This window comes from Mytilus edulis, chromosome 5, assembly GCF_963676685.1.
Source record: "Mytilus edulis chromosome 5, xbMytEdul2.2, whole genome shotgun sequence".
Classification (NCBI taxonomy): domain Eukaryota; kingdom Metazoa; phylum Mollusca; class Bivalvia; order Mytilida; family Mytilidae; genus Mytilus; species Mytilus edulis.
This window is the reverse complement of record NC_092348.1, coordinates 6,759,770-6,777,016: the sequence shown is the minus strand read 5'-3', so window position 1 is coordinate 6,777,016 and position 17,247 is coordinate 6,759,770. Positions and strand designations below refer to the sequence as shown.

General features: G+C 31.3%; 1 protein-coding gene across 2 annotated transcripts; it reads right to left on the bottom strand.

Moving 5' to 3' along the window:
- Window positions 1–4,295: 4,295 nt before the first annotated feature.
- LOC139522831 (ubiquitin carboxyl-terminal hydrolase 2-like) lies at window positions 4,296–17,219 on the bottom strand. 2 transcript variants are annotated; one of them, XM_071316421.1, is made up of 11 exons: window positions 17,111–17,219; window positions 14,330–15,201; window positions 13,202–13,382; window positions 12,816–12,924; window positions 12,336–12,449; window positions 11,897–11,961; window positions 11,509–11,612; window positions 10,421–10,498; window positions 9,804–9,981; window positions 9,196–9,322; window positions 4,296–8,816 (listed from the first exon to the last, which is right to left on the bottom strand). In XM_071316421.1, the coding sequence occupies exons 2-11, from the start codon at window positions 15,080–15,082 to the stop codon at window positions 8,729–8,731; spliced, it is 1,797 nt and encodes a 598-aa protein (XP_071172522.1). In that variant the 5' UTR covers window positions 15,083–15,201; window positions 17,111–17,219; the 3' UTR covers window positions 4,296–8,728. The 2 variants fall into 2 exon arrangements, with proteins under 2 accessions (XP_071172522.1, XP_071172523.1); XM_071316422.1 differs by lacking the exons at window positions 4,296–8,816; window positions 9,196–9,322; window positions 9,804–9,981; window positions 10,421–10,498 and adding an exon at window positions 10,513–10,783.
- Window positions 17,220–17,247: the final 28 nt, after the last annotated feature.

Sequence of the window (17,247 nt, the reverse complement as noted above, 5' to 3'; positions counted from 1 at the left end):
TCATAACACACTAACATATTCTTGTCTTAAATATGCACTTAATTTACCTCAGAATGTTATACAGCCATCCATAATTATAAATTTATGATATGAATCAGGTAATGGGGGCACAGTCCAGACTGCCTGTCAGACTGCGTTGTTAACTTTTTATACGACCGCAAAAATTTTAATTTTTCGTCATATATTGCTATCACGTTGGTGTCGTCGTCGTCGTCCGAATACTTTTAGTTTTCGCACTCTAACTTAAGTAAAAATGAATAGAAATTGATGAAATTTTGACACAAGGTTTATGACCACAAAAGGAAGGTTAGGATTGATTTTGGGAGTTTTGGTCCCAACATTTTAGGAATTAGGGGCCAAAAAGGGCCCAAATAAGCATTTTCTTACTTTTCGCACTATAACTTAGGTTTAAGTGAATAGAAATCTATGAAATTTTGACATAAGGTTTATGACCACAAAAGGAAGGTTGGGATTGATTTTGGGAGTTGAGGTCCCAACAGTTTAGGAATTAGGGGCCAAAAAGGGGCCCAAATAAGCATTATTCTTGGTTTTCGCACCATAACTTAAGTATAAGTAAATAGAAATCTATGAAATTTAAACACAAGGTTTATGACCATAAAAGGAAGGTTGGGTTTGATTTTGAGATTTTTGGTCCCATCAGTTTAGGAATAAGGGGCCCAAAGGGTCCAAAATTGAACTTTGTTTGATTTCATCAAAAATTGAATAATTGGGATTCTTTGATATGCCAAATCTAACTGTGTATGTAGATTCTTAATTTTTGGTCCCGTTTTCAAATTGGTCTACATTAAGGTCCAAAGGGTCCAAAAATTAAACTTAGTTTGATTTTAACAAAAATTGAATCCTTGGGGTTCTTTAATATGTTGAATCTAAAAATGAACTTAGATTTTGATTATTGGCCCAGTTTTCAAGTTGGTCCAAATCTGGGTTCAAAATTAAACTTTGTTTGATTTCATCAAAAATTGAATAATTGGGGTTCTTTGATATGCCAAATCTAACTGTGTATGTAGATTCTTAATTTGTATACGCCCGTCGTCTTTTAGACGGGACGTATTATGGTATACCGTTGTCCGTCCGTCGTCCACACTTCGGACATTAACTCAAAAACACTTTCACCAATTTCCATGAAACTTAAGTGAATTGTTTATATCTATTGACATAAGCTCCCTTTCGTTTTTTTTTAATTTCAGATTTTAAGTTTTGGATTGATGGGGCTTTATTCATAAAAAAGGGGGATTTTCAACACTTCGGACAATAACTCAAAAAGGCTTTCACCAATGTCCATGAAACTTTGGTGAATTGTTTATATCTATTGATGTAAGCTCCCTTTCAATTTTTATAAATTTCAGATTTTAAGTTTTGGATTTATGGGGCTTTATTCATAAAAAAAAAAGGGGGATTTTCAACACTTCGGACAATAACTCAAAAAGACTTTCACCAATGTCCATGAAACTTTGGTGAATTGTTTATATCTATTGATGTAAGCTCCCTTTCAATTTTTATAAATTTCAGATTTTACATTTCCGTGTTATGAATTTTTATGCTTAAAAAAGGGGGGGATTTTCCAATTTTGGGACAATAACTAACACTTTCACAAAATTTTATGCAACTTTGATAAATTGTTTATATCTATTGACATAAGCTCTCTTTCCATTTTTATAAATTTTAGATTTTACGTTTTCTTAAGTAATGAATTTTTATACTTAAAAAAGGGGGATTTTATGAAACTTTGGTGAATATATTAATGTAATATCCCTTTTGATTTGTATATATATTTCTAGTTGATCATATAAATTCATTTAAAGCATAAAAGACAAGTTAAAAGAGCAACAGGCGTATCATGCGCTAAAGCGCAGCCCTTTATTGGTCCCGTTTTCAAATTGGTCTACATTAAAGTCCAAAGGGTCCAAAATTAAACTAAATTTGATTTTAACAAAAATTGAATTCTTGGGCTTTTTTGATATGCTGAATCTAAACATGTATTAGATTTTTGTTTATGGGCCCAGTTTTCAAGTTGGTTCAAATCAGGATCCAAAATTATTATATTAAGTATTGTGCAATAGCAAAGGATTTTCAATTGCACAGTATTCAGCAGTAGCAAGAAATTTTCAGTTGCTCAGTATTGCGCAATAGCAAGAAATCTTCAATTGCACAGTATTGTGCAATAGCAAATATTTTCAATTGCACAGTATTGCGCAATAGCCAGAAATATCTAATTGCACAATATTGTGCAATAGCAAGAAATTTTCAATTGATTGGAGTTATCTTTCTTTGTCCAGAATAGTAGTTGAGTCAACTTAAATCATTGTTTTATACAATATACAATGTATATTCACTTTTACTGATAAATTAAAACAATCTTTACCATTCAGTGATAACAAGCACCTTTTGTTACATTTTAATATTTTATGATGTATTTAAATGAGTAGTTATTGTTGCAAACTCCATTAGAAATTTGAATTGAGATCAGTTTTGGTAAAAGGGAATGGGGGATGTGAAAAAAAAAAATGGGGGAGGGGGGGGGGGGGGGGAAGGTTAAATTTTCTCATTTCAGATTTCATAAATAAAAAGAAAATTTCTTCAAACATTTTTTTGAGAGGATTAATATTCAACAGCATAGTGAATTGCTCAAAGGCAAAACAATTTTTTAAGTTCATTAGACCACATTCATTCTGTGTCAGAAACCTATGCTGTGTCAACTATTTAATCACAATCCAAATTTAGAGCTGTATCCAGCTTGAATGTTGTGTCTATATTTGCCCCAACCTTTCAGGGTTCAACCTCTGCGGTCGTATAAAGCTGCGCCCTGCGGAGCATCTGGTTACATTTTGAACTTCTTCTAGAGAACCACTGAATGGAATGAAACCAAACATGGCATGAATGTTCCTTATGAGGTGCTGACAAAGTGTTGTTACTTTGTAGCCGATCCATCATCCAAGATGGCCACCAGCAGGAGGATTTAGTTTAACATAGGACCATACAAAAGACTTCTTTTAGAGAACCACTGAATGGAATGAAACCAAACATGGCATGGATGTTCCTTATGAGGTGCTGACCAAGTGTTGTTATTTTGTAGCCGATCCATTATCCAAGATGGCCACCAGCGGGGGACTTAGTATAACATAGGACCCTATGGGAAATGCATACAAATGACTTCCTTAAGTGAACCACTGAATGGAATGAAACCAAACATGGCATGAATGTTCCTTATGAGGTGCTGACCAAGTGTTGTTACTTTGTAGCCGATCCATTATCCAAGATGGGCACCAGCAGGGGACTTAGTTTAACATAGGACCCTATGGGAAATATAAACAAATGTCTTCTTATAGAGAACCACTGAATGGAATGAAACCAAACATGGCATGGATGTTCCTTATGAGGTGCTGACCAAGTGTTGTTACTTTGTAGCCGATCCATTATCCAAGATGGCCACCAGCGGGGGACTTAGTTTAACATAGGACCCTACGGGAAATACATACAAATGTCTTCTTTTAGTGAACCACTGAATGGCATGAAACCAAACATAGCATGAATGTTCCTAATGAGATACTGACCAAGTGTTGTTACTTTGTCGCCATTCCAACGTCTAAGATGGCCTCCAGTGGGGGACTTAGTTTAACATAGGACCCTATGGGAAATATATACAAATGTTTTCTTTTAGTGAACCACTGAATGGAATGAAACCAAACATAGCATGAATGTTCCTAATCAGATGCTGACCAAGTGTTGTTACTTTGTTATCATTGCAACATCCAAGATGGCCGACAGTGGGGGACTTAGTTTAACATAGGAACCTATGAGAAATGCATACAAAAATCTTCTTCTAAAGAACCACTGAATTGATTGAAATCAAACAGCATGAATGTTTCTTTCCTATGAGGTGCTGGCTCTTGCGAGTCTCTAGTTGATACTCTTGTTCCACTTCGACAACAAAGTTAATGGGTCAATTGACAATCTTGACCTATACTTTACCTTTGAAGCATGGCCTGAACCCTCAATATTCTTCTTTGGTTTTTTTTTTTTATAAATGAATACTAAGTTATTAAATGAACTGTATGCAATTCACATTTTGATCTGACAGGGCCGTTGAACTTTTTGATCTCTGACCTTGAACAATAATCTATGTATTATGAGTACCATATTCAATACTTTTAGTCTGAATCTATAAGATTTGAGTTTGGCCTATGACATGAATGGACAAAGCTACAGGGGTTCCATGATTAACCAGAATTATATAGGCAATAACCTATGTGAAAATGAGGTAACAAACAAGGTCATTCATTATGAAAGACTATTTTATTTATAACTGCCCTATAAATGCAGCTTGTTTATTTTTCATAGGAAATACATGTAAGCAATAACAAATAAATTAATCAAACAAATAGGGACTCATCAATAAATCATATGAAGCCGGAGTGATCAACAAAAATTAGGCTTATTAGTACAACCTGGTCTGTCCAACATTGACTCAATTTTACCAAGGGTTCAACTTACCTTTTACAGTAATTAAATAATCTACTATTGTTTTTTTTCTAATATTTGCTATCAACTTTCTTGTGACAATCAATCTATTATTCAAAACATTATTGACTTAAATTTGGGTGTCATATACATTCTTATGAATCAATATTAATACAACCTAAAAAAAAATATATTAAAAGGTTGAGCAAATAAATTAAGCTTTATCGATAATTTAACAGTATCATTATAAACAACCTATGTATTTAACATGACAAAATATCTAAATTGTTATGTAGTATTTAACATGACAAAATATCTAAACCGTTATGTAGTGTTATAATACAATACCACACATATAAAACATGAAACTCTCAATGTAACATCATAGTACATGCATTATATAATATTATGAATACACAAGTTAACTGACATTTTCTGTAAGGGATGACACTAAATTCCTAGTAGACATCAGTATGATGAATTATAAGTTTGTCATTCCCCTATTAAAATTCTAAGGAGTAGAGAGGTTTCAATTTTGTTTTTATCAAAATTAGTAGTTTTTGGTGTTGAAAATTGATTTATTAAAAATGAACTTATGAGAATCTTAAAAAAATCATCTTGTTAGTGGCCTTTTACATGAACATTGCTCAAATTCATTAATTTAAATAATCATTTAATTAAATAGAGTATTTCTAAAAAGACTGGTAATTCGGTGATTGTCCACAATTGAAGATCAAGTTCATATCAAGAAATATTGTCTTCAAACAATTTGTTTTCAAATTTTGGATATCCTTATGACTTTGTTTTTACCCTTGTTTACTTATGAATAAACCAAACATTAAACATTTTTTAAATAATATCTGATCTAGGGTAATGGCCTGATAAATTTTAGTATAACATGCTTGATACACTCAATATCAATAAACGGCAAGAAATAAAAACATCCCTAACAAGCATTAACAGTGTATAATTTGTTAACAATTTCGCACCTTCTACTTGGATGGGCACTATAAACATTTTCCTAGCAGGGGATAATAATTACACACCCTCTCCAGGTTGGGTATAATAAATATATGGTATTTACATTTTCTACAATACTAACTGTACATATCACAGGCTTGGTGTCACAATCAAATTCAAATGATAAAAAAGGCCATTCAAAATAACGTTGGTTTCTCGTTTGATGTGAGGTTTACATCAATGTGACAGCAATCCAAAAATACAACAAAAACTAGCATAAGAGAGGACGACGAAATTGCAATATATAATATGTCAAACTGTTAACACTGGTGTCCACAAAAATAAATTTAAAAGCCTATCAAAAATTTGCCAAAACAAAATTTCTGTAAAACAATGAATTTCAATATAATGAGGATCTCAACTTCATAAGGACAAACACATGAACATGAGATGGGCCTAAAATATTTATATGTTTATGCTCCCTCTTTTTATTTTGCAAAAGTTTGGTATTGCTTCATAATATTTTTTGTCCACATAAATTGAATTACACACTTATTGTTTTTAACAAACCATTCAATAGAAATTACACACTTATTGTTTGTTTTCAAGTTCAAACACAGATTTTGCTATAGTGGTAGCTTTAAACTTATTTATGTTGCAAAATTGTATTTGATAAAAGTACTGAGAAACTAAACATTATTTATGAATGGCCTTATGACAACAAAATTATCTTCATATGGAAGAGCACTATCATCTGGAGATGAATAAAAATCAGAATTGATATACTGATTTTTTTTTTCTTTCTTTTTTCAATAATTTTCATATAAATAGGGAATACTTCTGTTGTCAATGTTTGTCAACTTGGATTCTGGACCAAGAAAGCAAATTTCCATTGCAAAACATTTTATGGACTTAAAATTCTCCTTTTTTTTAATATAATATTGTCTAGTCTTGGTTAACTTTTTGTCATGTTTGTAGGTAGGATTTTATCTCTTTCATTATTGACAATCTCATTATAAATGTCTGAATTAAACAATTAGGTGTTAATTTTTTAATAAATTTTAAGAAAAATGTATGTATTGATGAATACAATATAAAATAGTTTTGTGATCAAAACTGATATAAACATAATGTAAAATACAATATTTGGGACAAAAAAAATGTAAAAATTTCACTACATAAAACTTTCCATGGTATATATAATAATTGTATATACAACGTAACATGATTAGAATGCATAGTATAATATCTCCTGATAACAATGCTCAAATGCTGTTTTTAAAATCTCAAAATATCATCATTTCCTCGCCTCCGTTTGTTTTCTCTAATGATTAATTATTGCTCACAAAATATAAGTCTGCCAAATATTCATGATTATTTTAAGATGATTATTTAATGTGTGAATTATCTGACTCATCAAGTTGAAAAGTCTAACTCACATTCAAGTGTCAATATATTTTCTTTAAAATGGGCTATTTTATCTTAACCTAGAGAAATTACAAATTGTTTTTAGTGTTAATAGTGAAATTTGCTCAGACTGAACTGAAGAAAATAAATGTAGGATAAACCTTCTCTATAACCAATTCCAACAATTGAAATTTTAAATGACAAGTTAAAAGAAATCTGTCGAAAGAAACACACGAAGGCTATAAAAATGATGACATTTAAAGAGATTACTGAGTAACAATTAGCTCATTAGGACTATATGAGTGACTCTCATTAATAAAGACAATTACTGTAAGTTCAATAACAAACTTAAATAGATATTGATCACATTTATACCTCATAACATATAAAATTATTAAATGGTAAAAAACAAATATGTAGAAAGTTAATATAACATTCAAGATCTTTCACAATATCAAAGCTGCCCACACTCTTCACAAATTTTACACAGTCAGGACTGTCAAACTATCCACATTCAAGCTTCTAAATAATCCATTAATACATTAATTGCTTTCTTTGACAACACAGAAAGTTCGTTGTAGTCAAAATGTTTGGCCAACATCTGAATCTTGTTCTACAAATCATAAAGCTTCTTTTTCTCAGATAAAAGTTAACATACAAAATATTAGTCACTGTACTTCACAATAATTGTTTACAAACACAAAGCAATTAAAAGTAAAGATGTAAAATTTAAGTATATTTGATCCAAGAGTGAATTCTATTATCAAAACAAAACATTCACAGAATCATTTAAAAGCTCACAAATTTGCCAAAAATATTAGAGTATTGTTCATATGTGGCTCGGATTTCATGTAAAATATCTGAGACTGCTTTACAAAATGAGACTTTTTTATATAAATGAAAACATTATTCCTCTACTGCAGATTTACACATTTATTCATTCACTGTAAGTTAACAACCTTGTACAACCTGATTACAAATCACAACTCTGATATAATCATTCACTTCATAACAGTAATATATTGATAAAGCATTCTTACCCATTTCATTATTTACATGTAAGAGGTATATTAATAATTCAAGCAATAAACAGAAAACAATAACATGCATGAATGATAAACAATGTTTTATAGTGTTCTACTAAATATATATATTCAAATTGATTTCATTTGTCTAAACTTTTTAGAGTTTAGGTTTTTACATCCTTACAGACAATTATTTCAAGCTTCTTTCTTATTCTTATTCAAAGTCAGGGTCAACTATCTAACCATAATTTAAACATATCTTGCACTAAAAACACTAGATGAGAAGTTTGTGACAAAACTGTTCTTCAATTGCAAGACCAGCAGACTGAAACACCCATTTAGATCCATTGAAAGAAGATCTTCTCTGAAAATTGGAAACCTATCCATATTTGTAAGTAATATCAAGGTTTCTCACACATTTTAGTCTGATTGGAGTTCCAGGAGCTGATCAATAAATGCAATATCAGAATTTTGCTCCTGTACTTACATTAGAAAATCTTCCAAAAGATGACAATAAAACAATTTTACTGAAAGGTTGTGTAACATTATGAAATGAATCTAAACCAAAAGGGTCTGAGTTTTATATATTCTGATTCTAGCAATGTTGGATACCATCATTCTCAATGTCATAAACATTATTTATGGTTAATATCTATGTAAACTGTAGTGAGTAGGAGTCAGCAGCTGATTTTACATTTCTGGGCTTACATTTTTATGATTTTCTTTTAAAAAGTTCACACTCTGACAGAGAAAGAAGCAAACTGATTTCAATTTTTTGCAATAATACATAATTCTTCTATAAATGTCTTTTCTATTTTTCTTTGTTTTCCTCTGTTAATCCACCATGATACTTTATGCTATAATCTAGAGGACCTGCTTGAAAGTTCATAGAATACTAAATATGCTTCTGATGACACTGTACTATGTGCTGAAGTTGATGATACCCTGAAATACATCAATTTATAGTAAGTATACTACAAATGTACCAATATTTAAATAATGATTCTAAAAATATTCATCAATGGAAATTGTGGGTAGCAAGAATGATAATTGTTTCAGCTTTCCTCATTTTTATTAACAAAAACTTGAACAACCCTTAAACATAAATTAGAATTTTCAAGATTAATAGTATAATATTAATCTCTATCTGAATTTAATACCTTTTACCGTACATCACTTTCAGAAATCTGGATGTTAAAATGCCACTCATCAATACATGCATAGGACCTAATAACCTTAACTAAAATAACCAATAAATTATTTCTAATGAGGAAATTTCATGGCTTTAAAATTACTTGTATGAATCTCATCCACTGGTTCCTACCTGTTATCATTGAAGTGGAACCAGTCTCCACTGTAAGGATGTTTACAGGAAGCTGTATAATGACCAGAATGCACACTACCAGAATGGTTACTGACTGCATAAAAGTTGTAGATAATTTTGGTATTTCCTTCAAAATAAAACATTTTTATTATTCTTTTTAACCTGATAAACTGTCCAATAAAACATTCTTCAGAATGATTATTTACGGTAGAAAGCTCTCAAACACTTATGTTTGTACTGTTATATATGTGAACTGAATCAAAATAAAACTTTCGTATTCGTTTTGATGATTTGATTTAATGTTCAGTATTTGATAACGTAAAAATTGAGTTTTGGTTTTTACATGCTTTTTATCTCCCTATAATACTGGTGAATAATACTAAAAGGTTTCTGTAAATTAGTTGCAATCAAATCACTTTTTGTTATTACAGAAATACAATTGTAAACTATTCACGGATACTTGTAATTTAAAGTGTTTGTGTTTTCATTAGTTAGTACGTACTTCTAAATTTGTCAAGATGTCACATCCTCATCTAAAGTTTGGCACGACTAAAGTTTAAGTTTGCATGACTTAGGTTTAAGGCTGCATGCTTGAAGTTTAAGTATACCTTTTTCTGATGAGTATTCTGTGACATCCAAACTGTCTGGGAATTCGACTCGTGTGGACACTTTTTGACTGTATCGGCCCTGACTGAACCGTTTGAAATGAATCACTAATATCTGTGGAAACTTTTGCACTGCAAAACTCTTTGAACAAGCACTTTTTCTTTTACATTTTGAGCATGTCTAAAAAAAGAGATAAAAGTATTTTTGTCAATAAAAAAAGAGATGGATAAAACAACACATTGAATTCTGTGCTGTATAAAAAATTAAGGACAATTGTAATAATTCTTACAAATGCATATCCAAAGGTATCTAGCCCTTATTAAATTAGACAGGATACATTAGCAAAAATATCAATGACCTAAAGCATAATAGTTCATCTTAGACAGGTGCTTGTTGTATTTCATTTTTCACTCTAATGATCAAATAACTTTTTGTGTCTGGATAATAAATTTATAACCACATTAAAGTTATGTTTACTTAAAGGGAATATTTCCATAAATTTAAATCTAGAACTAGCTTATTTCATGATTTTTTTTCCTGTCAATTTATTGGTGTAAAAATAACATTCTTTTTCAAATACGTCAGTGAACAAAAAATGCAATGGTAAATGAATACATACTGGTCTCTCATCATGATCTAATTCCTCTTCCTTCATAAATAGATTGATACAACTCTGTAATGTCACGTCTGATCGTCCCTGAATAATAAACATAAATAGATAGATATAACTCTGTAATGTCACGTCTGATCATCCCTGAATAATAAACATAAATAGATTGATATAACTCTGTAATGTCATGTCTGATCGTCCCTGAATAATAAACATAAATAGATTGATATAACTCTGTAATGTCACGTCTGATCGTCCCTGAATAATAAACATAAATAGATAGATATAACTCTGTAATGTCACGTCTGATCGTCCCTGAATAATAAACATAAATAGATTGATATAACTCTGTAATGTCACGTCTGATCGTCCCTGAATAATTAGTAACCCTTATCATTGACTCATGAACATGAGGAAGTTACTTAGCTATAAATGATATCAATGACTCTCAGTGGGGTTCATGTTGTTTATTCTTTAAATTTCTATGTTGTGTCATGTGTGCTGTTGTTTGTTTGTCTTTTTTTCATTTTTAGCCATGGCGTTGTCAGTTTGTTTTAGATTTATGAGTTTGACTGTCCCTTTGGTATCTTTCGTCCCTCTTTTATATATATAACATAGGGTAATATAGAAGCCTAATGAAGGATATCTACATTCTGTAATCATAAACTTTGCATGGAGAGTTGTCTCATTGGCAGTCATACCACATCTTATATCTATGGAAATTTTTTTCATTTACTTAAGAGGGCTCTTCCAGGAAAAATAATAGGAAGAGGGAGATGTGTTGGCACTTTATCAAGATCTACAAGTTTGAAAAAAATCAAAATTTGCTTCATTTTGTGAAAATGGTCCAGAACCCTATCATAATCATTAAAAGTGCTGCCTACCATTCCCCTTCATTTTTGTTCTGAATAGGGCTGTAAGTTTCACCTTATTTTTTTTTATAGATATTAACCAAGTTACTGCTTCAGCCATTCTGATAGATAATGTTGTTACAGTGTTTTAAAGCTACCATTGTCAGGAGCCTGTTGTTCAGTGGTTGTTGTTTGTTGGTGTGGTTCTCGTTTCTAATATAGATTAGACCAGAGATAATGACTCACCTTTGGTATGGGTACAGACAGATCCCAAAATGGATCAAAAGTTGTTGATTTGTGACCACAATCATGGTAGTTCAGAGTACTTCTCAACTGACCAACAAAAATATCTGTTGAATAAAAAACAACATATAGTAGACTGCAAAGGGAATATTATAAAGCTAAGTAGTAAATTTATGCTTAACGTAATTAAATGTAATTATAGATGTAAACTTTCATTGTAAGACTTATGGTAGCTTATATCCGGACATAAAATGGACTTTTAGTACTTATTTTGATAATGGTAGAACAATAGAAAGCCTGACAGCTAAAAACATAACCATTCTTAAATTAACATTTATAACACTTTTACTGCTTTCCCTTCAAAATATATATAAATGACAGAAGTACTAACCAACAATATGACTATTGTCATAAGTAAGGTAAACTCTCCAGTATTCTTGGCCTTTATCTTTGTCCCTAAAAGTCGCAATAAATTGAATATAAATATACATGGTTTGATAATAGTAAAATAATGCTTTAAACAACTGTCATGCTTAATAACTTCCTTATTAATATAAATTTTATATGGAACAAAATAAAATTTTTAAATGTTTTTTTTTAAATTTATCATATTTTTTAAATGTTTGCCATATAAATTGTATCCTATATCTAGTACATAATCAGGATGAAGGCTTGATTTTTCCCCCCACTAATATCTCCTTATTCTTATATAGAGATATTATCCTAGATCAATCTTTGACTATGCACCATATCACATCAACATTACAATGTAATTAAATTAAATTTCTTTATAAATAAATACTATAAAACTAATGCAAATAGAAATTTACTGAGGAAAATCTTCATCTTTAATTGTGACAGGTTTTGGTTTCTTTGTGACACGATTTACATCTTCATGAAGTCCTTCCAACAGGTAACGCAGAAATTCTTGAGCATCTTGTTGGCTGAAAAAAGTATAAAAGTAAAATTAACAGATCAAATAATAACAATATTGATAAGGTGTTTTATGATACATTGATTTGATTGCTGTTGTGGTGGAGATTAATATTACAAATGAATGGTATGCACCAATACATGTTTCTTAAATATTTTCTTTTCATATTTGATTTTATGCTAAGGAAAGTTTTAAAAGATATGCATACTCTAAACCAAATGACTTTCTTTTTTAACTATACAACATTTTTCTATTTTTTCCTGTGTCCAATAAAGTCAATACAATTTTAAGAGTTATAATGAAAGTTTCCATAACTATTTACAAAGATGTTATATTGCGAAGAAGACTGAATTATAAAATAGTTCACTAAACTTACGCATAGCCCATGAATCTAGGAGCAAATCTTTGTATCTGTGTTTTGAAAGAGTTTGGCGAAACAGAAGAATCTTTATCCTTCCATATACCCTCCATTAATTTGGCATAAGCTGTAAAAAAGTATGTAATAAGACAATCAAAACATATATGTTAAATTTTCAAAATTAAAACGCGAGGCTCTTTATCATGCTGTCACAATAGGAAATTTCAAGAAAAGCAAGAAAATTTGAGGTCATAATCAAATTTTGACCAAAGATGAACTGATCAAACGAACCACAAATCGATTAAATAAAAATAATCAACATGTAAGGAAAAGGAAGAATTGTGTAAGAATTAGAGAAATGTATGAAAAACATACTCTGATAATGGTGATAGAGTGAAACTAACCTGTTATAAGTTGTCCCTTTAGAGAACTGGTTGAAGTATTTTTATCAAGTAGATAATCTTCTTTCAGACAATATTCTAAAAGAGGTTTGGTATTACTAAGGCACTGAAGAACACTATTCATAAAACATGTGTTTCCAAGGTTACGTAACCCACATTTACCAGAACTGTAGTATTTGGAATTCTGCAAATAGAGAAAAATTAATTTAGTGTGGTGTCTATTTCTATGAACAATATATTATACATTATTGTGTATGGGCAGCTGAGGCTCGACTCTGGGTGTGGGGTTTTCTTGTTACATTGAAGATCCTTTGCTGGCTTTGAGCTGTTTTCTGTCTGAATAATTTTTTGATCATGTCATGTGTTTCCAATCTGTGCATTTTACACCTACAAATGTACATGTAGCTCATGTACTTGCAACAAGTAAGTTGCAAGTACATGATTTTGGTAAATGTTAAGAATACATGTAACATCTGATTGTTGTAAAATAACTTGCATTTCGTTTGTCACCAGCTATTTTATGAAGATAATTTGCAAAAGTAGTTAATGTTGATAATGCTGAAGCAACCCATGGGTGCAGAAGCTTCTCGCTGGATTGAAGATCAATTGGTGGTCTTCGGCTGTTGTCTGCTCTTTGGTCGGGTTGTTGTCTCTTGTGACACATTCCCCATTTCCATTTTATTGTTAGTACAGTACATGTATATAAAGGAATAACAAATAAAATTATGAAATGGTAAATTACATGTATTATGGGCTTTCATATTTTATTGTAAATACTTATATATGTGAATGAATATATGTTGGAAAGCGCTTAGAGTAATTTTAATATTATATAATGCGCTGTTATAAATACTGTATAATAATAATAATAATAAATAATTATCTCATAATAAATGATAATCATTTAATCTTAAAAATATTCTATCAATGGTATATGGACTATTTGGAAATCATCATCTTCCGCTATAGGATGATACTGCTTTCATATCCCTACACAATTTCTGCAATTTTGTGTTTTAAAGTTTGAAAAGTGTGTGTTACCTGCTGGAGACACATTTTAACACATATATGTGTACTGATTAATGTACAATGTATGTAACTAATAAGAAATGTATTGTCAAGAAAACTTACTAAAGACGAAAGACTGTTACTAGAACTTGATTCTTGTAATGTATCTTGGTTACTATCCCGACGCCTTCCAGAGGGAGGTCTTCCAATATCTGACTTTGATGAAGTCCCATTCTCAATTACAGAAGTTTTACGTGAGGCTGTTGACCATAAACTGTCATGATTATCAATGTCATTACAATCTTTCCTTGAAGCCCTAGACAGAGTCCTGTCTGCAATATCTCTTGACCGTGGTGTTATATAATTATCCTCTCTACCACCGTTTAACTTCATGTCTCTGGTTGCATCACTCAAACTAGAAATACTGGATGATCTTTTTCGTAAAGAACTACTGGTTGTAGCTGAAACTCCATAATGCTCGTTTTGTGGAGATTTAGCTTTAAGAGATGTACCATGGTAAGAATCAGAGTAAGTACTTGAATAGGTACTTTTATAATCAGGTTTTAGTGGACCATTACGAATACTGCTGCTTGTTGGACTTGTTCTTGTTTTTGTTTTAAATTCTGTCAATCGCCTTCCACTTGCATCCAATGGCCCAGGGCCAGGCGGTAGAGGTCTTGGGTATAAAGACCTTGACCCAGTACTAGTTATACTTGTTGACAAACCATGAGTGGTTTTTCTTCTATCAAGACTGGCACCTCGAGTTGTGCTAGACAAACCATAACTTCCTGTCCTAGCACGAGAGGACCTTGTTTCACCTGGCATAGCGTAACTTGATAAGTTATTGTATAATCGTGAATTAGATGTAAGAGACATTGAATTCAATAAGATTGCTTTGTGTTTATCATGATTCAGTAAAAACTTTTACACCATACTGTATTCATGAATTGTGGAAAAAAATCACCAGTGCAGAAATCCTCAGTTAATTTCTACATCTGAAATGCAGAAAAAGAAAGATTAATTAATTTTGTTGTTGTAATTCATATTGACAGCTAGTGTATAATATGTGTTTTAACATATTTTATTTGCTTAAATGTGCAAAAGGGATGAGACACAAGTTAATCAAACTTATATGGTATTCTCCCATACATGTAGGTGTATGTACAAAAAATGTAGAAATGTTCAGTGACTGTACCATGAAGCTGGGTGAAGACCATCAACACAAAATTGAAATTTTTATTGAATCACTAATGTTAGAAGCATGATTTTCCTCCAACATTTTGAAATCAATTGCTGTTCCAGCTCGGAATGGCCTGTGCCAGGCTGTAGTCAAGAGTCATATTATTCACAGTAACAGATCTCTAAACTAATGGTTGAATCAACTAGCTGAGCTATGTATATTATATTTACTAATCATCAGGTCATTTGCAGGTATTCTGATGGAAAGGGAGGTGTATTTGCATATTTTTATTGAGTATTAGATTGGATATTTGTTTTTAACTGTTGCTACATGTACATGTATATGATATTTTTTTTATTTCATTTAGTTTTAAAATCAATTAAATCATGTAAATCAAAATCAATCATATTTTGTACTTTGTAAAAGATTACTCTATTTATAATTTACTTTTATATAACTTTTGAAAATTATATTGTAATTTTCAACTTATTTTTGGCGCGGTGATCTGCAAATAAAATTTTTATTTGTTTAATTTATTTACATGCATTATATTTTGTCCTGTATCCTTTTCATGGAAATTCATTTAAATGTACGCTTGTCTTTTTTACATAATCATGATAATTGATGACGTTAGTTAGTGCTGCAGATAAATAAATTTTTATTCGGTCTAATGCAAGTGTAGAGGGGTTGCTTCCCCTTAGTACAAGTAGAACATATATAGCCAGTCTTGATCAACTGAGCTAGTGAATCGATTCTTTGGAACAGTGGGTTAACGAACTGACTGTCACGCAGACGACTGGGGTTCGAATCCCGGTGGTGACGATATGAATTTGTAGAGTAGATACGTGCTCGCTGGTTACATTGGCGCCTAACTAAAAAACCCATGGTAGTTAGAGAGGAATTCTAGCTAGGGTATGTTTGAGTGAGTCATAATGGTATGATGACTCTTGAGATGGGGGAAGTGTGACGGGATTGCTTCCCTTAGAACATTTGGTAGATACTTAGTTAGTCGTAAGCGGTTGAGCTAAGGAAGTACTTCTTTAGCTCAGTCGGTTAACGCGCTGCCTTGTAACACAGAGGTACCCGGTTTGAGTCCCGGTGGAGACAAGCAATTTTGTAATGAAATTCGTGCTCGCCAGTTACACAAGATTATTTTTCAACTCTAACTAGACCAGGATATACGGTCAATTATCACTGTCCCCTCCTCTAAACTAAACATCCAAATGCATTAACAGAAGAATCAAAGAATTTAATTGCATTATTGCCATTATTTTTAACTGTTATCAAAGAAAAAAACCTTACATGTCTTTTCTTAAGTAGGCAAATACTTTGTATACATTGGACGATTGGTGTAAATGTCATGGACAAGTTCCACTGAATAGGAACTGAAATTTCGGCTTCTGACTGTTGACATGGAATGTTGCCAAATATTAGCTTTCTTTTCTTGAATCATCAACATTATTAAAACACTACTGTTAATATAAACTGCATTATCTTTTGAACCTTTGAATATACTGCACAAAATCAGCTTCAATCTCAACAAAATTTACCAAATATAGTCAAAAGCAAATAGAGGCGTAGGGGTGTAAATATCATTTTACCTACAGATTAGCATTGTTTGCTTTATCTTTAAGAATATAATAAGTATCAAGAGTAAAAAAAATAACTTCAACTGAGAAATATTGTGATTTAAAGCCCTGTAAAATCATAAATGTTAAAACAACCTCTGCAAGTTTACGGCTGTCAAAATTTCTTGCCGATGGTCGCCATTTTGATTACGTGATTCTGACGTTGTCATAACTACTAGATTGTTGACATTAAAAATCCTTTAACAGTTTAAAAAAAAGGAGTCAATTAAAAT